We start from the raw sequence: 27,959 nt of genomic DNA on the forward strand, positions 1-27,959 counted from the left end.
TTGGCGTGTGGGTGAAGATGTAGGTTGTAAACAAATCGATATTCAAATACGACGTATAGCAGTGTAGTGTTATTAAAATGGAGTTTATTTAAGTTTGAGAGTGCTTTACCTGCCCATGAGAAGAGTATCAGTTCTGGTAATATAAGTAAATGTACGTAAATGTATATATTGTCCTGGAAAAGTATTTTGTCGGCGTTTGTTAGCTTTTGTTAGCGTGACCTGTGTAGAGTGGGAGGCTCAATTCATGTTTTTGAAAATAGTACCATTTATTAGCGATATATGTTCAATAAAAGTTGTTTCAACTCTTGCAGGAGTATCAAAATGCCCACGTACAGAGTTCAGAACCTTTATAACATATGTCTGAATAGCATTGTGTGTAATGTCAACTTTTGGTTGAAACTGAAGAAGGACCTTGACAAAAATGGGAATAAATACAGCCCATTTAGCGTCTTGCGTAAGTACTGAAAAAATTGTCTCTTAAGTCTCGTTATACGTTGTAGCGTAAATATGCGAAAAATTGCCTACCAATACTCGTACGTTGTAGCGTAAATATGCACGGTGAACACATCGTACCCGCTGTAAATGGTTTAAAGTCCTGGTAACAATAGAAATGTTTCACACTTAAGCGATTCTACTGGTAGTAAACTAAATGACAGAAATTTATATTTTGAGTTAAATATGGCGCCGAATGAGTATGTAGACTGTAAAACTTGCCAATTCTATAATTTACTCGTGCAATTTGTTAAACAATGAAGTTTTCCTCGGAGGCTGTGTTGTATTCAGAAAAAGTAGCTGACTTATTTTATAGAATATTCATGGAAAAAGACGCCATGTAATGACAATTTAATTAATGTGGGAGGATTAAAAGCAGGAAATTTATTTTATTCTGAACTATTGTTCAAATTTTATAAATCCACACATGTAGAACTACTTTAATCCAGCAGTATGCATGTTAAGAGTTTCTATTGACTAACGAATTTTTAAATCAGTATGTTGTCTTTGAAAGAGTAACCTTGATTAGGATGAATGCAGTATGGGGAGCTCTATGTACAATAAAGGGAAAAAGAAACAAATTATTATTATTATTATGCAGACTTGGTGTAATTTTGTGAGGTTATCCTTCTATTATTTTGTATATTTTACAATAAATTCCTCAAGAAATTGTTCTTATATCAGAATTTAAAGCTAAAGTTACATGTTGGAGCTCACACCCCTGAAATCCTGGTTGTGGCGACAGACTGATCTGTAGTGCAGCTCAAAGTCTTAATTAGGTTGGAATGTCACACTTTGGTACGTAGTTGGCCAAGCCAGCAAATGTGAGAGCAGAAGATTGGACTGTCGTAAAAAAATTGAGTAGTAGTTAAGCCTAAAGTTTGTGTGTGCCAGAGTGCAACAAGTTGTTGTGGACAATTGCATTACTGCCATATCAAGTGATACAATATTGTCTTTATATTGGACACAAAAATCGGAAGCAAAAGCAATGTCTAAATCTCTCAAAATACTCGGTACTCTGTTGTCAGATAAGTGGATTCCATCATGATAAGATACAACCACGTACAGAGTATTACATGGCTTCAGTTTTGATTTTATTTAAGTTTCGGTTTCGGGAGGCAAAAACTACCTCCTCCCTCTCTCCCTGACATTCCCCTCCATCCCAAAATGTCATTGGCAGTACTGAAATTTTGTTGCATTGCAGGTAAGTATTAACAAGTAAAATGAATATTAATAATACCCCTGTTAGTTACAGAAAGTGTAGGCTGGTAAGGCATAAATCTGTGGAGTGCGAGGACCTCATTATTGATATTTGCTTTAAATGGTTTATATAGTCCAAATATTGCTAACTGCCCAACTAAGCACCTGCCAATAAACAATCGTCTTTATGCTAGGATTGCAGAAGCTTCAGATTCCACCTGTCTTTGACCCATAGCATCATCAGTACGGCAGCTTCAACATGCACCAAATGACGACAATTATAGAACTACACACACACACACACACACACACGCCAACAAACGTGGACAAAAATAAAAACGCCACAATAACATCTACACCAAAAATAAGGTGAAACTAAACAGGATATCCATGGAAAATTGGGCGGGGACAAGCTAAACGTACAACAAGAAAAACAAATAACATAAAAAAATTTAAATTACAACATTCCGCTACACTAATTAAACCACATGAATCAGACATTTCCCTTGAGCTATATAGCTCAACCATAGCTATCGACACCAAAAAATCAGCATCTACAACTCGGAAAAGTGGAACCAACAACTCAAAAACCGAAATATCCCATAATCATTACATCGGTTAAAACACAACCAACCTACCATCACAATTGCTAGAAAATAAAATCAAACAAAAATTACTTACCAACAAAAGCATCCGGCAATACAACCTAGGATACACACGCGAGCTCACACACACACACACACACACACACACACACACACACACACACACACTGACAACGCCACATATTCATGTCCTTGGTCCGAGTCATTGGAACTCTCGTCAACCGCATGTTGTTGCCACAAATGTGACATAACATATTCAGCAATAAGACTGTGTCAGACATAATATCGTCACCCATCTCAGATTGTAATGAAACACTTGGGAACTTCACTGTCCTAACCATACCTAACAAAAAATCAATAAAAGTAATCAGACTTCTTTCCGCACAACAAACACCAAACTAATCAAACCTAACAAAAACGCTTAACACATAAACAAAAAACCTTAGTAACTCACTGAAAACACTTCCACAACCCAAGCTACCGCAACAAGTACCTAAACTCAAAACCAAGTTAGCGCGATGACAGCCAAAACTCAAATAAACCCTATACCACATGTTAAACTCAGTATGTCCACATCCACCACCACAAGGCAGATAAAACAATATAACATCTACAAACGCAACCAACTCATAAACTCCATGCCTTAGTTATGTCGCACACCACACCAGTATTACGTCACAGGTTAAGGGGACACAGTCGCGAGGGAACTCCCATAAGGAATCAATGCTAAAACGAGCAAACGTCAGGTACACTTTCTGAAGTAACTAATGGAGATAAAGTCCTGAAACTTTTACAGTGTACAGCTGAAGCACCATTCTCAAATCACACAAAAAATGATTAATGTATTTTATATATTTCATGAGTAATCTTTTTTTGTTCTATAAGACAAAAAATTAAAACTTCTCTAAAAACACCTTGGAGCTTGTAAATCTGTTCTTTTCATCACTACTGGTCTATTTTTTTATCTAATTAATCATCGTTGTATTAACAAGAGATACTGTGGGTCTGATGTCTGTAGCAGTCATAGTTTCTGAGAAAAGTGTACCAGAAGGTCAAAAATTGTAGTTTTGAGAAAAATGGTATTAAAGTTTTACGTGCAAGAAAGTAATGTACAATGTCATACAGACACACTTTTAAAACATTCCAGGGCTATACTGTGGCTCAGCTTCTTGATCTTTATCTTCTTTTCTTTGATATTCTGGCCTCCTTGGTAGCATTTCCTGCAGAAATATCAGCATAACAGATACGGTCCATGTCAATCTTTTTCAGTCCCCTTTCAGTATTGATACCATCCTTTGTTGCCAAGAGTCTTAATACATCAGTCTTCTTTGACACATCAGCATTGAAGCACATCACTGCATCATGAGCACCAAATTTTAGTTTTTCTTTTTTAACGAAAACAGTTTTTGGTAGACTTGTCCAGATGACAGAATTCAAACTTTCATTTGGGTTTTGAGTTTTTCCATGGAGACACTTTTTCAAGAGCACCTGTTGGCTAAGATCTCTGAAAATGGGTTTCACAGCTAGCACGATTTTTTCGGGAATTGAATGTTTGTGCTTGTAGCTGGAAGATGTAGCTGGGTTGTTGAATTTGCACCAGCTGTCAGGTCGCCATGGGCAAAGGTTATGTTGTGGTTCCTCATCTGTTGAAATTTTATGAAAGAATATAGCCCAGATGGCTCTCCTCATTGCTTCTACATTGTTGCAGTTATTTCTAATGGTCATACCATAATAAGTCTGGATCCTGTCTATTTCAGCCTTTGTCAGGCCCCCCTTTACCACCTAACATTTTTTCCTTACATATCTTTAGAAGTCGTGATCCCATTCTTTTCTGTACATGTCCTATACATTCCAGTTTATTAATTTTGACTCTAGGCCCATAAGGTTTATCTTCTACCACTTTCTGATAAGCCTTACTGTCCCCGTCCCCAAGATAGACCTTTTGAAAATGTTAGCAACACCAGCCACTTCCATGACTCCACTAGTACCATCATAGTCCTTTTTCCACAGACGTTGTATAGTGGGATTTTTGCTGCAGATGTCACAGAACTAAGTAATTATTTCAATATCCAGAACATTCCCAGTATCGAAAGAAGTTGCTGACACAATGCCGTTTAGGGATGTATGCCCACATTTCTGCCAACTGCCATCAAAACCAGCAGAAATTTGCCTTGGGTCAGATTTCGTATCATTCAACTGAACTGCTTCTTTGGCTGCTTTCAACATTGTAGATTCACTTACCTCAACTACGACTGCACCAATAGTCTTGTTGTAAACATCAAACTTTCTTGGAGGTGGAGGAATGTTCATCACTGCACAAAGAACAGCACCTGCACTTCGCCATTTTCCAATAGATCTAAGTGCATACACTAATCTTATATTGTTTTCATACAATCTGCTTCTTGTTACGTGGGATGACATTGTATTGGCAGTACAGCTACATTCCAAACATGTCAAAACTGAATTACAAACAATTCCCTTGGTTTTCACCACATCTTCGTGCAAAGTAATATTTCCACCACAGTTTTTACAATTTGTGTGTTTTTCGATAAGTTCACGTGATAACCTCATGGAGATCAGAATGTTTGTGTCAGTAACAACAGAAACATTGTCCACACCACATATTGCATTGTCATGCATTTGAGAGGCACTTGGAAAACCGGCAGCACCTAGAAGCTTCTTGCTTGAAGCACTGAAACTCACACTGACTTCACTTTCAATATTATTTTCTGCCCTCTGTTCAAAACTAGCAGTTTCGTGGTTTATTTTTACATATTTATTTCCACGAAACTTAGGCTTATATCCAAACTTCCTTATTCTACTCATTGTGTTATACCGTTTCACAAAATCATTACATTTGTATCGCCAAAATGTAAACAACTAAGATGAAGAAACTGACAAACGATAGTCGACAATGCAGACAGGCTGGCAAACATTAGAATAACAATTCTCTCTTGCAACCCAAATAAAGAGTATTTATATCCGTGGAACATAAATGATTGTTGTACTATAGTCAATGCTGACTACTACACAAGACACAGCAAAAATGGACGTGGCGCTAGTTACCATGCTTCATGAACAAATTAATAACTCCAAATCTAATAATCAGATTTGTATGAAACAAACGGCATTTTGTAGCCAAATAATTGGAGCATAGATTAAGATTTAAAAAAATTCGATTTTTTTAGCCTGTTTGCGACTGTGTCCCCTTAAAGCAGACTGGTGGAATTGCATGCTTCCGTTGGCTGATCTGATTTTATTATTAAATCTAAACCAAATGTATTGTAGCACCAGTATATTTAGTTAATTGATTTCAGATTCTCATGTGCAATTGTTCATTAATGGAAATTACCCATCTGCCTGATCTTGCAGTATATTGATCTTTAAAAAGGGTATCATTCAGAGGCAATAAGAAGCTTGAAGGTCTGAGAAAGTAATTTTCGCTGTATCAAAACAAAAATTCACTTGAGAAAGCTATAGACTTACAGAGAGATGGGATGGATACCGAGTCCATACCTTCATGAGGCGAAAACATCTCCCCCCACCCCCATGACAGTCTCAATCCCCCCCCCCCCCCTCCAAAATGTCATTGGCAGTGCTGAAATTTGCCTCTTGCAAGTAAGCATTAGCAGTAAATATGGTTTTTTGTAGTTTTATGAGAAAGTAATATGGCAGTCTAATTACCAGTTACGTAAACAAGGTCAACTCTTTCTTCAACAGTTGATACATTGACTGCTAAAAACTAGTAATGGTAGAAATTGAAACATTATTTTAAGTAAATGAATTAGCTTACACAGTATCACAGTGAATCACATAAAATATAACAATCTCCACAAAAATAGTTGAATATGAATATCTCTTTAAAATGCATTATTTTAAACTTTGTGACTAGAAATTCAAACTGATAAGCTGTCAAAGCTGATACAGGTAACTACTTGATCATAATGTTTGAAAAACACCATACTAATTTAACCATGGCTTTTAAATAATTAAATACTGAATTAGAATTTGACCACATATCAAAGTCCCTGGTTAAAGAAAAGGGCACTTACCAATGTGAATATATCCGTGTTAATTCCATAGTACTACTATTTCAATTACAACTCAAAATACATAACTAAAATTGTTCCTTCTGGTCCAAGGATAGAAAAAAAGGGTTCCCAGTGCTTGGCTGCTGTATTTTGAATTGGTAGAAATTGAAAGCCTTTGGAATGCCAGTGTTATCGTACTTTCTACTGCAAACATTAGCAATGAAACAATAGTGTTACCTAATAGTGTTGTGTTGTCATTTGTAAATGGTGGTGTCAGTTTCTTTGTGTTGAAATGAGTGAAGAAGTAGCTCTTGCACAGTTGTGGGCAATAAATGCAGGTACACAAACTACTTATGCAGTTATTACACAATACTGATACAGTTGCATAGTTATTCTAATTTTAATAACAAAATTCATAAACTGAAAGATGGCCTGGCTTGTCCAACTTGGTAGCAGGCATCTATGTTAATAATTTAGAGAAATCATTTTTCTTAGTCATGAAGTATGTTAATACCTATATGAAACAATATAAATTCCAGGATGGAATATCAACAATGTAGGAAAAGGATTGCTACTTGCCATAAAAATGACACATTAAGTTGCAGACAGGCACAGTTAAGTCACAAATTAGATTTTGGCTACAGCTTTTGTCAGAAAAAGGAAGAGAAATACCATTCATTCACACAAGTAAGCACACCTCATGTGCACATGGCCACCAACTCAAGCAGGTGTTGGCAATCATGGGTGTCCAAGCTGCTGGAGTTGGCGGTCATGTGTGCCTGAGGTTTGTATGCTTGTTTTAGCACCTATATGGTCTATTATAATGAATATCTACAAGATACAATAACATTTCTTGTTGGCACAAACAATAACAATGGTAGGACAGTGATCAGTCCCAGGGGGAAAAAAGCTGGTGACAATAAACATATAACTGATGTGATTCATTAACACATCTTGACATCCATACTAATGCCAAATAACAGGCAATAAAATTTATTTTGTGTGAAGATAATACGTGACTTACAAAGCTGAAGACTATCTAACTTCTTAGGCTATGCTGCTGTGGTGCATTCTCTAGTTGTCAGAAGAAATGTTTTCTTAGGTTGGTACAGAGAACAGACTCTCTCTGCCAGGGGGGCATTAAGCTGCTCTGGATGCTGTACAGATATGTTAGGAAATTGGAACAATGTTCATGAATCAGCATATCATATTAAAAATACAGTCAATTGGAATGTTGAAGTGTCCATCCCACATTCTCCAGCGCAACTGGTGACGCCTTTTGTTCCCTGTTACTGATGAGTGTTGTTCTAAAGACAAATGAAGGTAGTGGACAGCATAGCAAGGAGACAAAGAACCACACAAGTGACACAAATCTCACCTGAAGTATTACATAACTTCTTGATGAACTGCACAGGTCATGAAAAACCTGCTACACTGGAAATAGATAAAAATAACTTGTAAGTTATTTCAAGTGGACTGTTGTTAGTTGCCACATTGTATACTGAATTTTATGCAAACTTGATGACTCACATAGTGAGGATATCTTTTGGGTTTGTCAGACTTATTCAAAAACATAATGATATTAACTTATGGTGGCTCCTGACTTAACTTACAAACTGCATGTTTAAAGTTAGAAAAGTCCCTGATAACATGAAATCCACAGTTCTTGTCCCAGTTTATTATTCTCATAATATGTATAGTCACAGAACACTGTGTGAAAGAGCAACCAAGTAACTACTTTGAGAATAATAATCTAATCTCTTTGTTCTATGACTGTAAGACAATGTACTATTGAAGCTGTGAAGTCTGTAGTTACAGATTTTCTCTGATGTTTCAAAAGCTGTTCATTTGCCCATGTTGTGCTACTTGATCTGAGTAAAGAATTTGACACTGTATCACATGGTAGCCTAATATTTAAATTTGAAAATCATGACTTCAAGGAGGACCAACTCTCATTAATCAAATGGTATTTTAGACAGGAAATGAGTTGTCACAGTAAATAATTGTAGATCGAATTCTGTACCAGTTACTATGGTGGTAATGTATGCTGATGACACAACCCTAGTAATAACTGTGGTGTCACCACCAGACACCACACTTGCTAGGTGGTAGCCTTTAAATCGGCCGCGGTCCGTTAGTATATGTCGGACCCGCGTGTCGCCACTATCAGTGACTGCAGACCGAGCGCCGCCACACGGCAGGTCTAGAGAGATTTCCTAGCACTCACCCCAGTTGTACAGCCGACTTTGCTAGCGATGGTTCACTGACAAATTACGCTCTCATTTGTCGAGACGATAGTTAGCATAGCCTTCAGCTACGTCATTTGCTACGACCTAGCAAGGCGCCATTACCAGTCACTATTGATGCTGTAAAACATGTACCGTCAAGAGCGATGTTCACCAATTATGGATTAAACTTAAGTATTTCAGAACCTACGTACGTTTTTGGCTATTCTCATTTCCGTGTCCTGTTCCAGACCTCACGCCAGCCTGCGTGAGCTTAAACGCGTGCCTTTCGGCTTCCTCCTAGTGGATTGGCTGTCTTGCCAATCCACAACAATAACTAACCCCAATATATGTAAAGTGAAAAGGGATACAGTGACAAGTCTGCACTATGGTGACATAAAAATAAAAGCAAAACTGAAACTTAATACTTTTTCACCTAAACTGTCTCTATAAATACTAATTTTTTGTATAAACTGACTGAAAAAGTAAATGAGTGTGAATCTCTCAGACTACTAGGAATCAATTTGGACCCATAATTGAAATGGAATGCAGACCCAGAGAAATTGTGCATAAACAATCACAAATGATTTTCTTATTGTGCAAATTAAAAGCCTTTGTTAGTGAAGAACAGCTTCTGTCTGAATATTGTGCTTTCTTACAATCTCACTTAACAAATACAAATATTGTATGGGACAACTATTATGGTGGTAAAACATTGTTTATGTCGCAAAAGCAAAAGAGCAGTGATAAAAATAACAGGCATTACAGACTGAGATTCATTCCAACCAGAACTAAAAATACTAACTGCACCTTCCCTATGTATTAAAGCTTGCCATGCCTCATTGAAAAGCAGCCAGGCTCTTTTAACAAACAGAAGTGCCACCCACTTTTGTGGAACAAGAAATAGGAGTAATATAGATTTAGAATAACTTAGATTATGTAAGTACCAATATAGTAGCAAATATACTGGCTTGAAGTTGTACAACAAACTACCTCTGATAGAGATCGACAGCATAGTTATTTTGAGAGATGTCTACTGAACCTATTAACAGTTATGTTTATGAGTTAGAAAGAAACTATACTGGTATTCAAAATATAAATAATTATTTTTAATGTAAAATCTAAATGTAATGTGTAATTTTTAATGCAAAATCTTATTATTGTACAATTATCAGTAGCTGTATCATGCACATGATGAATAAATATGAAATACAGCTTGTGATGCAATACTTGGATCTGGTAATATTCTTAAACCATTTTTGGTGCCTCTCTCTACCATTGGTAATAACACCCTTCTGGAGGTGCTATAGCTTTCTGCACTGGCAGTGGCTTTTACCATGTGAAGGCCTATTATTCTACTTCGTGGAATAATGTTCTCGAATAGCTATGTGGTCCAGAAAAGCTTGTGTATTTTTTAAATTTATTTCACATATTGTTACTGAAGTTCCTCCTTGGCTACAAAACTCAGAGTACAGTTCGCCACAGCTCTGCAGCATTTTAAGAGCAAGACATAGGGATTTGACAGTCTGCTTTAGTTTTATGTAGCCTGTGTATGACCCAAGCAAAATTATGTACACTTGTCGGTGTGTATTGTAATCAATTTAGGCCTATGTCAAAATATTTCTTTACTGTCATATGATTAGGCCACAAACAACTTGATTCACAATCACTGTGTAAAACCATGTGAACTATTGTTTTCCATCAAAACCCAGCTCCTGAAGCATACAAAGTGTACTTCATCCTGCATTCATCTGCAGAATACATCACTCACTGTCTCACTTTGATTGAAGTTTTATAAATCTTCAGGAAACAGTGTCACTTGAGATCAATACAAGGGATTGCTACTCGGAAGTGGTTTTTTTAAATGTTGGTATTGTCCGTCAAACAAAGCTTTAAAACTTGTCTTGGCTTTGACCAACATTCATAATCAATTTGGATTTGCAAGTTTTGAGACAGAATGCATTCTTTAAGTAGGTTTCAATTGATTGTCATGCATAACATTTTACATAAAATGCATTTATTTCGCAAACTGTACAACATAGTCTTCTCCATGTAGAGCCTCTTCACCATTTATGCATTGCTTCAAATTCTGGTGAGAGCCACTGCTGCTCCACTCTAATGTTCTGGTGACTTTTAAGTGTGGGTGTGGGTTATACTGGTTTATTTCCTCAAATCACCTTCCACTTCTTTATGAGGTGACTTATTTGGAATTTTGCAGCCCCTCTTCTTTACAGGATAGTCGGCTGCTGGAAAATCTCTTATCTTCATCTCCGTTGAATAGCGCTAGGCACAGCAACTTTTAAACCTCTTTCTACGTATAAAATGAGTAGACATACAAGCTTTCCTTCTTGTCAGTTAACAATGTATTTGATTTTCATGCGGAACATAATTCACACTTTCTACATACATATGCAACTTTCTGTAAGTGTCTCATACTGTTGAACATTAGAAATAAAATGAGTTATAGTTAAAAGAAAGTTGGCTTGACTACCATGACTTTCTTAAAATGAGTCAGAAAATACGTCTTGGCTCTACCAAGGCTGAGTCAAGATTCTACAAGAGTACTTTTTCAACTGTTCTTGTTTCGAATAAAAATAGTCAATGACACACAATAAGCACAAAGCAGCATAAAAACTCCATGGTTCTTTCTTACATACACATTAAAACCTCTGTGGATTGGCCAACAGGTACTTGTCGGTGCTGTTCGACTGCCGCATCTGTTTCCTTCCCGTGGCTGATTTTAAACCTGCACACACAAACATGTGACATGCACTAGGTGGAATTTTACCATCCCAAACTCGTATCTAGAATATTGTGTGTTGGAGATGGTAGAAAGCTGAGTGGTTCTAGAATTTACACAGAACTTCTCAAATCACCTCACCACCCCTAATCTCCATCCCGCCCCCTCTCCCCCTCCTTTTAACTATACACAACATTGAACAGAATTCATTATATAGTTTGATAAGAGATAAAATATAGCTTTAAATGAGGACTTTCCTCTTATTTTAGTTAAGAGATGAACATGGGCAGTTTTAGGGCAAAATTTGAGTTGTGTTGTATAGTGTCCAGCTCAGCCAGGCACACTCCTTTGCTGCAGTGACCTATCAATTGCCACTGGACTTCCTTCATCACTTAAAGTATGCTTCAGAAATCACCAAATGTTAATGGAATCTGTGGGGAGGGGAAGAGGACATTTAAAATATTGTAATGATTGTAAGCACACATGGATCAAAAGATTTTAATAAGGGTACTACAGACTGTAGTATATGTGAGGCCTCCTGAAAAAACACTTCTCTCAGCAACAAAAAATCTCTAGTTGTAATATTGTCTGATGAGTTATGGCTTCTCTTTGGTTTAACACCATGAGCCACTTTTTGGCAAAGTGGAACCCCTACGACTACATACAGTTTAGATAAATGGCAGGCAATATATCGTCTTTAAATTTTGGCCCTTTATTGTCTTGTCTCCAGTTACAAAAGGTACGCAATGTCAGTTACTGTGATGGCTGCAACTGTTAATTAGAATGAAACAAATATATAATTGTGTGGTAATTTTTTTCCATGTGTTCACTTGTTATAATCTTAAAACATAAGCACTGTAATAAAAAATAAATAAAAAAAGTGAAATGTGAGAAGTAATTAGAGTTATTTCAGTTTCAGCAGCCGACGTTCACTATCAATTGGGTACTGTATATAGCCCAAATGTTATTGAGTGAAGGTGTTGCGCGGCAGTGTGTCCTTTTTAAATTATTCACCAGCTCTGAACTTTCTGAAAAATTAGGCAACAATTGACTGAAAAAAGGGTATAAAACACAATAGTAGACAAATGGAGAGCCTTGCAAGGTATTACGTGGAAAGACAAACTTCCAGTTAAAATCATTGGATAACACATGAGACACTTGATCTAATTTTCGAAAGAAGAAACCAAAACTGCAGCAAATGAAGCAAGCGAAAAGGAACACCGACATTTAAAATGTGAGATTGACAGAACATGCAAACTGTCAGAACAACAATGGGTAGATAAGAAATGCAGGGATGCAGAAGCATGCTTACCTTGGGGAATCATAGGTGCCACATACAGGAAGATTAAAGAGACATTTGGAGGACAGAGCTGCGGTATGAATACCAAGAGCTCAGACAGCAAACCAGTACTAAGCAAAGAAGGGGAACTGAAAGGTGTAAGGAATATATGGCGGGGCTCTACAAGGGAAATTAATTTGTAGACAGTATTACAGAAAGAGAAGAGGACATAGATGAAGAGTTTGGAGATAGGATACTGCGAGAAGAATTTGACTGAACATTCGCGAGAAGAATTTGACTGAACATTCAGAGAAACAATGCCCTTAGTGTAGATGACAATACGTTATAATTATTGAGATATTTGGGAGAGCCAGCTGTGACAAAACTATTCCATGTGTTGTGCAGTATGTATGGGACAGGGCAAAATACCCTCACAATTGAAGAAGAATGTAATAATTCTAATTCCAAAGAAGGTATGTGCTGACAGTTGTGACTGCCACAGAACTATTTTAATAAATTATGTTCTCCAGCACTGATGTGTGAGTTGTTCAACAAACTTCCAGAGCACTGTATTGACAATGAATAATTCACCACCAGAAGTCATCCATTTTGTTTACCATGCTTCCAGAAGAGACAGGACCTATTGCTTTCTGTGATGTAGTTGTAAATAATTTGTGCTCAACAAAAATGAGTGTTGTTGAAAAAGTAAACAGAAACCAACCCTAGAAGAAATTTTGAGAGGGAATCAAAAGTTCAGGAAGAAGCAGTAAAATTTTTGAGGTTTGTTGGTATCATAAGTTTTTTTAGAGACAGAAAAGGACTCAGAAAATTGGTTGCATGAAAAGGATAGTGCCTAGAAAAGAGGTTATAAGATGAGCATCAACAAAAGTAAAACAAGGGCATTGTAATATAGTCTAATTGAATCAGGTAATGCTGAAGGTAGTAGACTAGGAAGTAGTAGGTGGGTTGTGCTACTTGGTCAACAAAATAACTGATGATGACCAAGGCCTTTCTAAAAATAAAAGAAGAAGAAGGAAGTGTTGACGTATATTATAAATCTTCTGAAGATACTTGTCTTGAGTGTAGCCTTGTGCAGAACTGAAACATGGCTTGAAACATGGTGCTACAAGAGAATGCTTAAGGTTATATGGGTAAATGGAGTAACTAATGAGCACACACTGAATCATATTTGGGGAAGAAAGAAATTTATGGCACAACTTTACTAAAAGACGGGACTGGTTGACAGGAGTGCATGTAGACCAGTCTTCAGACTAAAGATCACAACAACATACAGGCATTGCCTGTTAATTTGAATTTGATTTACAGATGTCAGAAAACCGTACAAGAGTGAAAATACACATCACAAGTTAAAATAGCATCAAATATTTTTAGAACAAGTCTTGCTTTCAGAGTGTGTGTGTGTGTGTGTGTGTGTGTGTGTGTGTTCATCTGCTATTCCTCACTGTGTAACATATAGCTTAGTGCATAGTCTTGTCCATTCCTCAAACACATGTATGGGATGATTTTCAAGCAACTGTCTGTACGAAGAGATCTGTTGAAGCATATGTACAGAACATGGATAGTTAAAGTCCATGCAGCAGGGATTAAAAATTATTGGTGTGGTTGTGGCAAATACCTACAAAGTTTGTTAAGAAGTGTTCAGTGTTCTTGGGCGTGCCAGTTGTCCATCCCCAATTTCAGCTGTGGACTATTTTCTTTAGGTGATAATGAATTCACAAGATATTTCAAAATATTTCTCAATGAATACTTCCAAGTGATTGGTTCAGTGATTCTTTTCTTGTGCAACCAACTGGTTGTAAAGAGCAACCAGCCTCTCTTTTGACTGTATAGTTTTCAGTGTATGTTTAGATTTTAGACACATGTATCGTTGAACAAGTCCGGGGTCAGAGAAAGACGTAGATACAAAAGAATGCCTTACCAGGGTGGTTTTTTGCTCATTTTAAGATTTCCTATATCCATGTTTTTATAACGTAGTCACCATCAAATTGCATAACAGAACTAGAAACACACAGAAACAAACACATACCTCACGTGGCTAATTTGATAAAAAAAATTAAATAATTGCCAGCAAACTGAACTGAGATTTCCTAAAAATATGATTTGAATCATGGAACTGCATTAAATAAGGGCAGTATACCACAAACATTGTGTCCTGGAAAATCATAAGAGATAAACCATAAGTGAAAAAGCTTCCATACACATCTGAAGGTTGACATCTTGTTAGTGCAACCATTCTGTTCTACAGTTGGCTGTTCATTTCAGTTCCGTTTCATTATCACAACCTCTCATCTTATTCATGAATTCCAAATAATTCGTCCTAGGGCACGGATGGACAACCAGTGGCCCATGGGCCAGATCTGGCCCACGATTGACTTCAATCTTGCCCACAGAAGGAATTTGTGAGGGAGAGAGTGAGGTATTTCAGAATTTTGCAACGGAAATTTTTGAGAAGGCTATTGTAAAAATGTCGTAAGTAAAGAAAGTTGGGGTGAACAAAAGCGAATGTACTGTCAAAAATACAGGTGTTGAGGCATAATTTGTTAGCATGCCATGTTGAGAAATGGGTAGTGCTATTTATATCATTACTCCATAAATATTGTCATGGACATTATGTTTTGATTTCATGTGCAAAGAGCATTGTTAATGTGTTATGTGACGAGACGGCCCTCAAGCTCGAGTAAGTATGTGAATCAGGCCCATGGGTCACCAAGGGTTGCCCATGCCCTTGCCCATCCTCTTCCTTTCTTTCTCAGAACTTTCCCTTCAAGAATATTTATGATGAGAGTGTTGTGTGATGACATTTCCAGTACATTTCATTTGTCTCTCTTCATTTCCTTTAATAATCTGCTCTCTTCATTTACTTCCCATAAGATGGGTTTCGTTTTCCTTCATGTACCATTTGTTTTTCTCATTGTCCACCTTATCCACATTTCAGAAGCAGAAGATTCAAGTTGATTCCTTTCCAATTTACCGAGCCCAATTTTCACTTCTGTAGAGCAGTGTGCTCCACAAAAATCATTTTGCAATGGATTTTCTATCTGTGTTCATATATTTTCTAGTTAAAATGTTTTTCTTAGACATAAATGCATGTTTTACCAATCCAATACTACTTTTTACTCCCATTAAGCATACTTTGTCCTCTGGACTATAGTGCAAAGACAACAAAATTGTTTCCCCTGATTATTTCTGAATCACTTCTGGTGCAATCATTTTTTATGTTAGCTTTAACTTCTCCTAAATTTTTCTTTGCCCCACCATTACTTTTGCTTACCATTTGTTCACTTCTAATTCCCATATTTTAAGGGTATCTGATAGCACATGTGGCATTCAAACGTTCATAACGGGTGGCAGGGACAAAGAATCCAGTGAAATTTTTTTAAGTGCTTTATCTGAAAACTACCTTGAGCAGTTAAACAGAGAACCGACTCATGGCGATAACATATTAGACCTTCTGGTGACAAACAGACCCGAACTATTTGAAACAGTTAACGCGGAACAGGGAATCAGCGATCATGAAGCGGTTACTGCATCGATGATTTCAGCCGTAAATAGAAATATTAAAAAAGGTAGGAAGATTTTTCTGTTTAGCAAAAGTGACAAAAAGCAGATTACAGAGTACCTGATGGCTCAACACAAAAGTTTTGTCTCAAGTACAGATAGTGTTGAGGATCAGTGGACAAAGTTCAAAACCATCGTACAATATGCGTTAGATGAGTATGTGCCAAGCAAGATCATAAGAGATGGAAAAGAGCCACCGTGGTACAACAACCGAGTTAGCAAACTGCTGCGGAAGCAAAGGGAACTTCACAGCAAACATAAACATAGCCAAAGCCTTGCAGACAAACAAAAATTACGCGGAGCGAAATGTAGTGTGAGGAGGGCTATGCGAGAGGCATTCAGTGAATTCGAAAGTAAAGTTCTATGTACTGACTTGGCAGAAAATCCTAAGAAATTTTGGTCTTATGTCAAAACAAAATGTCCAGACACTCTGTGACCGAAATGGTACTGAAACAGAGGATGACAGACTAAAGGCCGAAATACTAAATGTCTTTTTCCAAAGCTGTTTCACAGAGGAAGACTGCACTGTAGTTCCTTCTCTAGATTGTCGCACAGATGACAAAATGGTAGATATCAAAATAGATGACAGAGGGATAGAGAAACAATTAAAATCGCTCATAAGAGGAAAGGCCGCTGTACCTGATGGGATACCAGTTCGATTTTACACAGAGTACGCGAAGGAACTTCCCCCCCCCCCCCCCCCCCCCTTCTTGTAGCGGTGTACCGTAGGTCTATAGAAGTGTGTAGCGTTCCAAAGGATTGGAAAAGGGCACAGGTCATCCCCGTTTTCAAGAAGGGATGTCGAACAGATGTGCAGAACTATAGACCTATATCTCTAATGTCGATCAGTTGTAGAATTTTGGAACACACATTATGTTCGTGTATAATGACTTTCATGGAGGCTAGAAATCTACTCTGTGGGAATCAGCATGGGTTTCGAAAAAGATGGCCGTGTGAAACCCAGCTCACACTATTCGTCCACAAGACTCGGAGGGCCATAGACACGGGTTCACAGGTAGATGCCGTGTTTCTTGACTTCAGCAAGGTGTTCGATACAGTTCCCCACAGTTGTTTAATGAACAAAGTAAGAACGTATTGACTATCAGACCAATTATGTGATTGGATTGAAGAGTTCCTAGATAACAGAATGCAGCATGTCATTCTCAATGGAGAGAAGTCTTCCGAAGTAAGAGTGATTTCAGGTGTGCCACAGGGGAGTGTCATAGGACCGTTGCTATTCACAATATACATAAATGACCTTGTGGATGACATCGGAAGTTCACTGAGGGTTTTTGCAGATGATGCTGTGGTGTATTGAGATGTTGTAACAATGGAAAATTGTACTGAAATGCAGGAGGATCTGCAGCGAATTGACGCATGGTGCAGGGAATGGCAATTGAATCTCAATGTAGACAAGTGTAATGTGCTGCAAATACATAGAAAGATAGATCCCTTATCATTTAGCTACAAAATAGCAGGCCAGCAACTGTAAGCAGTTAATTGCATAAATTATCTGGGAGTACGCATTAGGAGTGATTTAAAATGGAATGATCATATAAAGTTGATCGTTGGTAAAGCAGATGCCAGACTGAGATTTATTGGAAGAATCCTAAGGAAATGCAATCCGAAAACAAAGGAAGTAGGTTACAGTACGCTTGTTCGCCCACTGCTTGAATACTGCTCGGCAGTGTGGAATCTGTACCAGATAGGGTTGATAGAAGAGATAGAGAAGATCCAACGGAGAGCAGCGCACTTCATTACAGGATCATTTAGTAATCGCGAAAGTGTTACGGAGGTGATAGATAAACTCCAGTGGAAGACTCTGCAGGAGAGACGCTCAAAAGCTCTGTACTGGCTTTTGTTAAAGTTTCGAGAACATACCTTCACTGAAGAGTCAAGCAGTATATTGCTCCCTCCTACGTATATCTCGCGAAGAGACCATGAGGATAAAATCAGAGAGATTAGAGCCCATACAGAAGCATACTGACAATCCTCCTTTCCACGAACAATACGAGACTGGAATCAAAGAGAGAACCGATAGAGGTACTCAAGGTACCCTCCGCCACACACCGTGAGGTGGCTTGCGGAGTATGGCTGTAGATGTAGATGCAGATTCTACTCATTTTGTTGTCAGAGTTGCAGCTATCACAGTGTCATCAGTGAACCAAACACAGTGCTTCCTTACACAATTGGCTTGTATTCCCTTTGTTTTCTCCTTCATGATCTGAATAGCTTCCTTCGTGAAGAAATTATGTGTGAGCAACATACATGAATGGGTGTTTATGTTAACAGAGATGCACACATGTAGCTGCCAGAAATGATATGAAAGTAAATTGTACAAAGTCTTCAGCTGCTTTCAGTTTGAATATTTCTCCCCAGCCTGCAGTACTTCACTTTTTTTTTTTTTTTTTTTTTTTTTTTAATGAACATGCTAAGGGTTGATTTGGCTACCCATATCATCCCTTTTAGAATAATTTTATTAGTTTGATTTTCGTGGATTAGAGGGACCAGTGATCTAGCAGTTTGATCCCTTAAAGCCATCAGTCAAATCTGTATTCTACACTTTGTAAAGAAGAGCAAAGACTAATTAGCTGAGCAATGTTATCAGTTGAAACATATATGATGTGCACTTTTAAATAAATTTTTGAATCTTTTTACCTCAGTCAGTAAAAATGGAACCCTTATAGGGTCACTTTGTTGTCCATCTGTTCTGTTCAGACATCTTTTATGTATTAACTTGAAATTTATGTCAAATACGAAGGTCTACAGTGCCTTGGCAGAGTAAAAAATTTAAGCTTCTGAGTCCATGCGATCAAAAGATACAGCCATTTACATCACATATTTAGATAATCTCAAACTCACTAATCAAAATCTATCACTGCCCACCACGATGCTTGATGCAGCCTAGTGGTGTTGTGGGCATGTGACACAGTAACAAAAGTATGTAAATGGAGGAGAGAATGACGGGGGATCACCCTAGCGAAGATATGGGCTGCAAATAGGGAAATCCATTTTGATAAGTGACTTTGACAAAGGTCAAATTATTATTATGCAGAGCATATGAATATATCTCAAAAACAGTAAAGCTGGTCGAAATGTTCACATGCTACTGTGAGCATGTACAGAAAGAGTTAGCGCATTGGAACTACTCTTCACGAACATGGGGTTTGGAGGCTTGTCTGCTGTACAAAGTAGGATAAATGGCGATCTGTGGTATCTCTGCCAAAAGAGCACATTGCTAGTGTGTACCGTTTGTCATACGAGGGGGGGGAGACCGAAAAGTAACAGGAATTGTGCTGATGTGGAGGGGGGGGGGGGGGGAGTGGCAGAACCCAGTGTTCGACCAGGTGTCTTTTTACCGTCACACCACCTGAGACAATGTGCAAAGTTGTGTTGCTATGAGTGCATTGGCTTGTCTGTGAGAGTTTTTTTGGTAAAATAACTTTTCCATTTCAGCGAACATTTTGTTTCCTGTTGTAGAAATTGGCCGCGGAAACTACTGTAATGCTTAAGATTGCTTATGGGGATGCTGTACTAAGCAAAACCAGCCTCTACGAGTGGTTTTCATGTTTTGAAAATGGAGAAATGTCAGTTTAAGACCAACCCCGTTCAGGGCGCCACTGAACATCAAGTGATGAAAATGTTGATAAAATCAATGTCCTCGTTCATGAAGACCGTTGCCGAACCATTAATCAGCTCTGTGAGATGTCTGGAATATCATGCAGTTCAATTCAGAGGATTTTATCTGAAGATTTGCACATGAGAAGGGGTGCAGTCAAATTTGTCCCTCACCTCCTCGCCTTCTCACAGAGGAGCAAAGGGAGTATAGACTTCAGTCATGCTTTGAGCTTCAAAATCAGCTCAAAGGAGACCCTGAATTATTTCCAAGCTGATTAGTGGTGATGGATCGTGGTGCTGCAGATACAACCCCGAAACAAAGCAGCAATCAAAGCAGTGGAAGACAAATGACCTCCCAAAAAACCTCACCAAGCGAAGTCAAACATCAAGACAATGCTCATTTGTTTCTTTGATTGCAGAGATGTTGTGCACGCAGAGTTTGTTCCCCTGGGTCAAACTGTCAACCAGGTATTCTACTTGGAGGTTTTGAAAAGTGTGAGGGAGAGTATCCAGAAGAAAAGGGCAGATCTTTGGCACACAGGCAAATGGTTCTCATCACCATGTGCTGGCCCACACTGCCTCTCCATAAAGCAGTTTTTGACCAAAAACTACATGGCACCCATTGTCCACCCCCCCCCCAACCCCCCCAACCCCTCTCCCCTACTCATCGGATCTAGTCTACTGTGATTTCTTTTTGTTCCCCAGACTCGAAAAGGACTTGAAAGGAAAACGTTTTGCGACTGTGGATGAGGTAAAACAGATATTGCTGGAAGGCATAAAGAACATCCTGATAAGTGAATTTAAAAACTGTTTTGGACAATGGAAAGATCATTTGAAGAAGCGTGTTGTGGTCAATGAAGAATAATTCGAAGGTGATAAAAATATTAAGAAATAAAGACATTATGACAAATTTCCCATGATTTTCTCCTCCCCCCCCCCCCCCCGCCCCCCGCACATTGTTGAAAATTGAGCTCTGCAGCAGACCACTGCTGTGTGTTCATATTTTGACCCAAAGACATCAACAATTTCGATTGCAGTGGGCACGGGACCATCGGGATTCAACCATTGATCAATCAAAACATGTTGGGTGTTCTGGTAAATCACATTTTTGCTACACTATGTGGTTGTCCCTACAAATGCTGTCATTGAGGTGAACAGTGGCTCAGAATGTGCAGTGTGCCACAGACGCATGCTTGTAGGACCAGTATTATGCTATGGGAGACATTCTCATGCACTTGCATAGGTACTGTGGTAGTAATTCAAGACACACAGACAGCTGCGAACCACCTGCATCCCTTCATGCGTGATTTCTCCCCCAACGGCGAGGTCATCTTTCACCAGTACAACTGTGTGTGCCCCAGAGCCAGAACCATGCTGCAGTGGTTTGAGGAGCATTATAGTGAACTCACGATGTTGATGTCTTGGTGACAAAATTCACCTGATGTAAATCCTGTGAAACACATCTGGGTTGCTGTAAAATGCCGTTACCACATACACAAATCAGCGGCCCATTATTAACACGAATTACATGACCTGTGTGTAGACATCTTGTGTAGACACCTAATGCAACATACCTACACTGACCTACCAACAAACTGTCAGATCCCTGATATGCAGAATCAGTGATGTATTTCATTCCAAAGACAGACAAACAAGCTATTAAGCAGGTGGTGACAATGTTTTGGCTCACACAATGTTTTGGCTCATCTGTGTATTTGCATGTCAGCCTTGGTTGTCTAACAGTAAAGCGTGTACCTGGAAACCGAGAGGTTGAGGAACTGAATTTTGGTCATGCCTTAGATTTTTCAGTCTTCGTTTCCCCTGGGTAAGTTAGGGAAATACAAGTCACCAAAATAGTGTCTAACTGAAAGACTTGTACCATGCCACTGAGCCACACAAAATTATTATTATTATTATTATTGTTGCTATTATCATCATCCTCCTCCTTAATAAACATAATTAAGTTTGTACAGAACTCTTAGAGCACCTATTCACACTTGTGCGGTATTCTCTCTCTCTCTCTCTCTCTCTCTCTAGCACAAAGCTGCAAGAGCTGCACTACATATTAACTGACAGCTGTTTCCATTTGCTAATAGTCCACTCCAGTTTCAGCTGTGGACCACTTCCTTTACTTGCAGTGACATGAATGCACAATATATTTCAAAATATTTTGTGCTGTTGGAATTCTTCACCGAATTTCTTGCCATGCATCTTCAAGTGATTAGCTCCTTGTTTCTTACCTGCTTTGAACTACTTCGTGTAAAGAGCAATCAGCCTCTCTGTTGATTCTGTCTTGGAGGATGGGGATGACACCATCCACATCAAACTAATTATAACAATAACAGAACTTTCATTCTGTTCAGAGAGCATCAGAAGTGCTAAAACACGCACAAATTTTAAGTTCTCTGTCCTAATAGTCTTTGCAGAAGTGAAGCACTATAAACTTCTAAGTTGTATCAATATATAATCCATCTTCATTGTGATTTAATTCAATAATGAAGTAACAGTGCAATTGGAACTGAAGGAATTCTTCCCTATGGAACTGATTATTATTAATGATTTCTAAGAAACTGCTAAGTACGTATTAGATGTATATGTCTGAGACACAAAGAGAAATCAGTGGTAGCAGAGCACAGCCTAAATGAAACATTTGTTTGATTTTGATAAAACTATGTTGTTGTGCCAAACCATTGGTTATTAGGACAGAATAATAAAGGAATCAATTGAAGTAATCTCGTTAATGATGAGGGCTATCAATCTGCAAGCTGTGTGCAGCTCTCTGGCACTCACACTCAAGAGCAGGGGTGCCCCTCGTTTATAAATATGGCAACATCTGCAGGATCTTGACACTTCAGCAGAAGATGATGAATATGATTCTCATTGAGACACAATGGTATTTAACTTCGCCACCCAGTTAGGAACCAGAGAAATTTTCAACAAATCTAAGATGGTGACACTAAAGTGTTACCCAGACAGGAATGTTGTTGTCATTGTCTTGGTTTTGATATTGCGGAGTTCATCAGTATTTGCCAAGTGGCATATCTCATTGCTAATTGAAGCCTGAACTATATTTCATTTCAGAACAGATTTGTCCATCTTAAGATAAATCAATCTGCTTTGCAAATTGCTTTACATCTTTTCCTCACTGATCCCTGTTCTTCCTCTATTATCATTATGAAATTTATCAGGAATTCAGTTGCCTGTTACATCACTGCAACACATTGGGCCTGTTCACATAGCTGAAGGCTCTAATACTCATTTGTGTAGTGGAGCTCAACTCAGAAGTTACTGGTTTGAGTACTGGCAGTAAATAATGTTCATCCCTATTATTGGCGAGGGGAGGGGAGGGGAGGGTCATGGTGTACAGTTAAGGATTACCATACTCAGTGCCAATGTCCTGGGTTATATTCTCAACATCTCCAAAGTCTCTCACGGAAGGAAGGCATGTGACACTGTTGGTGGTGATCTGTCCATTGTAAGGAGATGCTAAGCTTGGCATTGCTCTTAGTCTCGGTACTATTGAAGAGGAGTTTTCTATGTACTAGTATTTGATGTCATCCTCTTCTTTCTTTCAACATGATACGGTGCCAACATGACTCTACAATCCGTACACACCCATTACAGTTGACTGAACTTTACAGATATACTTATACATAACTCTCTCAATTTGCAAAATGAAGATGCCATTGACCACTGTGAAAGAAAAAAGTTTCCAGTTGGGGTGCTGAACTTAACCCTCGGTCTCCCATCCAACCATTCCATATAAAATAATTAACCAAGAAAGCCCACAGTGTACAAGGAGAACATTCACTGGCAATCTCTACAACTGAACTGTCAAGTATATTTCATAGTGGAATGATGAAAATACATAATATAATGTAATTAAGTGTCTGACTATAGATTATTGAAGGGTTGCTAAACTTTTGGCCACAGTCCTACTTCAGATATAACGTGCAAAGATGTGAAAAACATTTTTTTGGTTATGACTTCTATTACTGGAGGCAAGTAATAATTGAACTAACAGTGAGAAAGTTGACAAATATGGAGGAAAGGAGATGTTAGGACTGGGAAACTGAAACTATTCAGATGGGAAGGAGGAGGATATGGTGCTGTTTAGAAGTGGAGACAAATCAGAGGACGGCTAGTAGATGTTAAATTGAAATAAATTTCAGATAAAATGATTAACCAAAAATAAGGGAGGTTGAAGCAGCATAAAGATGACCACAATCAACTGACAGATGTACACGTTGCACAAACATTATAATTTCTGCTATTCTAAAAGATCTTTTAAAATTGTGATCTTTATCAGCTGGTTTCTACACTGAGATTGTAAGAGGAGATTAAACTTTCCTCTCAAAGCATAGATGAATTGACAAGACACAAGCAGTAAGAATAGTAATGAGTGACGCTGTTTTGCACATGCATGTTTAATAGCTTTTATTCATTGTTGTTGTAAATTTTTACTTGTTATAAAATGAATTCCCTGCAATGACGTATACACAGCATGACAGGAGGTGGTCATTGGTCATTCATTAAAATTTAACACAAACATTTTTGTCATTAAATTGATTCTGTATTGGTGTGACTATTGTTTGTGAAATGTAGAAATTCCACTGATGTCAGCTTCTACCGCATTTAAGCTGGTGGTTGGGTTCACCCAGTCAGTGAGCTCAGCAAGTAAAATTAAGCCCTAAATATGGATTCCAAAAGTAAAAACAAAAAGGGTCAAATTTTGTAAGATTAGAGTAAGAAGGTCATACAGTTTACCTACCAGTACTAAACAGACTTCTAGTGAAATGTCTGGTCCAGAAAGATTTTTGTTGTTGTTATGATTCCAAGAGTTCTTATTGGCAAATTCAACAGTTTTGTTAGAATGTGCTACATTGTCAGATGTTCATAGAGGCATGTAATTAATATGAATAAAAGTGACCCCTGAAATATTGTATCCCGGCTAAGACACAAGTTGAAAATATGGTCACTATTTTTTTATTTACTTAAATTTGCCATATTTCGTGACAGTACCTTTTCCGTTAGACGTTTGCAAGGCGATATTAGTCTTGGCTTCAGTTGTCTAAGTATGATTCCACAATGCATCTTTGTCGGCTGCAGAAAAGACGTGGTTCAAAGTGTTTGCCTCATTTTGGTGTTTCAAATACCATTTCTTCAAATGTAGTTTCTTTTTTTATGGTTAATACAAAAAAAAATAGTAACATAATTCAAAATTATTTATGATGGCGACCTTCACATTGTTCTTCCGTCAACACGCACCAAGAGTTAGCTGCCGACTGGCTATAGTCAAAGACGACTCCAGCGTTCAAGATATTTTACACAACACACAAGCTTCCACTTGTAATCAGTCTCTTTGCTATTCTTAGATACATGTACTAATAGTAATAAATATGCTTTCACTCTCAAAAACATAAGTAAATTAACATATAATAAGGCAAATTACAATAAATTCTGACAAAAAGTATAAAAAAATTTACAATTTGGTATCGACAAATACAGTAAAAAAATAACATCTCCCAGATCCATTACACCCCCTTCTAGCTTTCTTTTTATTTAAAAAAAAATAAAGATGAAAGCCTATATTTCACTAGAAGGTGCATCCTCTTAATCATAATTTATGCAAGCAGAGGCACTGAGCTTAAAAAAATTCCAGATGAATGTAATTAATGATTTGTGATATTACATTTGTGCTGCAGTATTACATTTGTTAGATTATTTTCCTCCTTTGTCTTGTAGCTGCATCATTGGAGCAAGAACTGCTGGACACTTATGTGCGCATTCATAGTTTACCTGACAGGTATAACTTCTGGCTGGAGCATCAGGAAAAGTGGAGACTGTTTATAACTGAACACATCAGTAGACTTGCAATAACAGATTACACAGAGAAGGCAAGCCTCCTCCATATTGCTGCAACATGTAGGGTGAGTAAACTGTAATAATGTGTGTATATTTTGGATTGTAATATTTCTGGAAGTGATTGTTATCTGCTTATGTTTTAGTGTAGTCAAATGTAACGTATCAATGTATATTAAATGCTATATTTAATTTTTTGGGCTTGTTATTCTCACATGTCACTATTTACTGAGTTCTGTCTAATTTCAATAAATCATAACCATTTTAAATTTTGTTGCAGAACCTGAAGTACCTTGACATCAAGAATGTATATGAAGCTCTCCCATGTCTCAAAACAATAGCACCTTGTTTGAAAACGGTTGTTTCACTTAACTTTGTGACAATGGCACATATTAACAGCACCACACTGAAGTATATCCGGAGTCATTGCCCAAATCTCAGGTATAGTTCCTTCTCATGTTTATTGTGTTTTAATGCAATATCAGTTATAAAATAATATATATTAACAGTAACACATTTTCCCTGAATTTCAGGTTTCTTGGATTACGATCATGTGTCCTCAATGACAAAGCATTGGGGCATCTGAAGCATATAAATACTCTCACAGAGCTCGACATAAGGGACACAGAGGTTACAGCATCAGGCATATGTCTTGTTTTAAAACACAACCCTCAGCTGCGTAGCTTACATCATCCAGAGGTAGTGCGTGGGCTCTATAAAATGCATTCCTCTCGAACTTGGTTGGTACGTGTAGAGTCGAGTCTCTTGTCTTCTACTATGATGTCATATCAGTTGAGAGACATTGAGTTTGAGATATCAAAGAAGGATAATCCTGGAATGTTAGCTGTAGTTGTTTCATCTTGTCCAGCTATAGAAAGAGTCCGTGTTGAAGTTGATGCTAGTGCTCCAGCTGACTCACTCGCACCTTTAGCGAAACTTCAATATTTGACAGAGCTAGATGTCCAGTGCTGTGGTGACAGTACACACAAAGGGTGGGATGACCCTGCTTCAGCTGCTATAAATCTGTTTGCTTGTAGTATTGTGCCAATCTTAGAAGCTCGTGGCAGAAACCTGTATGCTTTCACAATGGAGGGAATTGTTTCTGTTGATATGCAGCTGATTGAACACCTCTGCCCTAATTTAGTAAGCTTAGGTTTATACTACAACTCTTATTTTGAAGAATCATTTATTATCCCTGAAGATTTGACTCTTTCAAAGCCATTTCCTGGGCTTCGCAGACTTCTATTTGGCTCTAATTCTGGAGACAGTGATTTTCCATCAGAATATTTGGAATGGCTGCTGTCAAATCAAGATTTGGAAGAACTTTCTCTCTCTGGCTCACCTCTTTTTAATATTGAGTTATTCAATAACGCATTTGCAAATTCTTCTGCGTATCCAAACTTACGTCGTCTTGAATTAGATTACTGCAATGTGACCGCCGATGTTATAATAGAGTTTTTATATCATTGTGGTCGTAAATCATTACGAGAGCTCAGTATTTGTGGCCCATTTGTAAGAGAACAAGCAGCACCATCTCTTTGTTATATACTCTGCGAAAAATTGGATGTTCAACTTGAGGCATACTTTTATTCATTTGTGAAACTGAAAAAGAGACTAATTCGATACAAGCAGGATCTCACTTGCATCAGGTAATGTATACTATCACTCTGTTTTCATCTGTGCTAGTTTATGAATATAATGTAGTTCTAGAAAAGCAAGTGTTTCATATTAAATTTTAATAACTACGTAATTTATATAAGTGCTGTAGAAATATTCTGTAAACTACTTCCTATTTTTCTAAGTAAGTTTTTAAAAAATAAGAGTAGAGTGGAGAATTTACAATAAGCAACATACTGTTACAGTTATTTTATTGGTTTCATTCTCTTTCAGTTGGATCTTCAGGAAATAGCATTAGACTTTGTATATTTATTTATTTTGACTTAATGAGTGTAAAGATAAAATAAACATATAACATACGCCAATTTAATCTTGCATTGTTTCAGTTCAGAATTGGACATGATATCACTTCACAACAATTTCGACCATTGCCGTTTGATAGAGTTTATTGATCCTAACTGATGCAGTGGTGAGTCTTGCAATTATTAATTTGTTGTTTGTACTAGTCGTTACCAAAAGAGTGACTGTGAGATAAATGTTAAAGATTTGTCAAGGAAGTTACATACCCTTCTCTGTGATTATGGAATGTGAACATATCATTCTTTTCCTAAGCCAAAGAAATATCATTTTCAGTTAGATCATAAATTACATATTAGTATGAATTATCCAGAAATCATACATCCATTGAAATATTTGAAATCATTTTTTAGT

At 37.7% G+C, this 27,959-nt stretch overlaps 1 protein-coding gene across 2 annotated transcripts; it reads left to right on the top strand.

Moving 5' to 3' along the window:
• LOC126259841 (uncharacterized) lies at positions 1 to 27,959 on the top strand. 2 transcript variants are annotated; one of them, XM_049956897.1, is made up of 6 exons: positions 1 to 151; positions 312 to 454; positions 25,515 to 25,699; positions 25,912 to 26,072; positions 26,165 to 27,280; positions 27,635 to 27,959. In XM_049956897.1, coding segments are annotated over exons 1-6 (1,683 nt in total). In that variant the 5' UTR covers positions 1 to 149; the 3' UTR covers positions 27,711 to 27,959. The 2 variants fall into 2 exon arrangements, with proteins under 2 accessions (XP_049812854.1, XP_049812855.1); XM_049956898.1 differs by having other exon boundaries at positions 27,640 to 27,959.

This window comes from Schistocerca nitens, chromosome 5 (genome assembly GCF_023898315.1).
Source record: "Schistocerca nitens isolate TAMUIC-IGC-003100 chromosome 5, iqSchNite1.1, whole genome shotgun sequence".
NCBI classification, from domain to species: Eukaryota; Metazoa; Arthropoda; class Insecta; order Orthoptera; family Acrididae; genus Schistocerca; species Schistocerca nitens.

Excerpts from the sequence above, each read along its gene's own strand:
- LOC126259841 (XM_049956897.1), top strand. Across the intron at positions 455-25,514 it reads CAGCCCATTTAGCGTCTTGC|CTGCATCATTGGAGCAAGAA; the intron begins GTAAGTACTGAA and ends TTTGTCTTGTAG. Across the intron at positions 25,700-25,911 it reads ATATTGCTGCAACATGTAGG|AACCTGAAGTACCTTGACAT; the intron begins GTGAGTAAACTG and ends ATTTTGTTGCAG.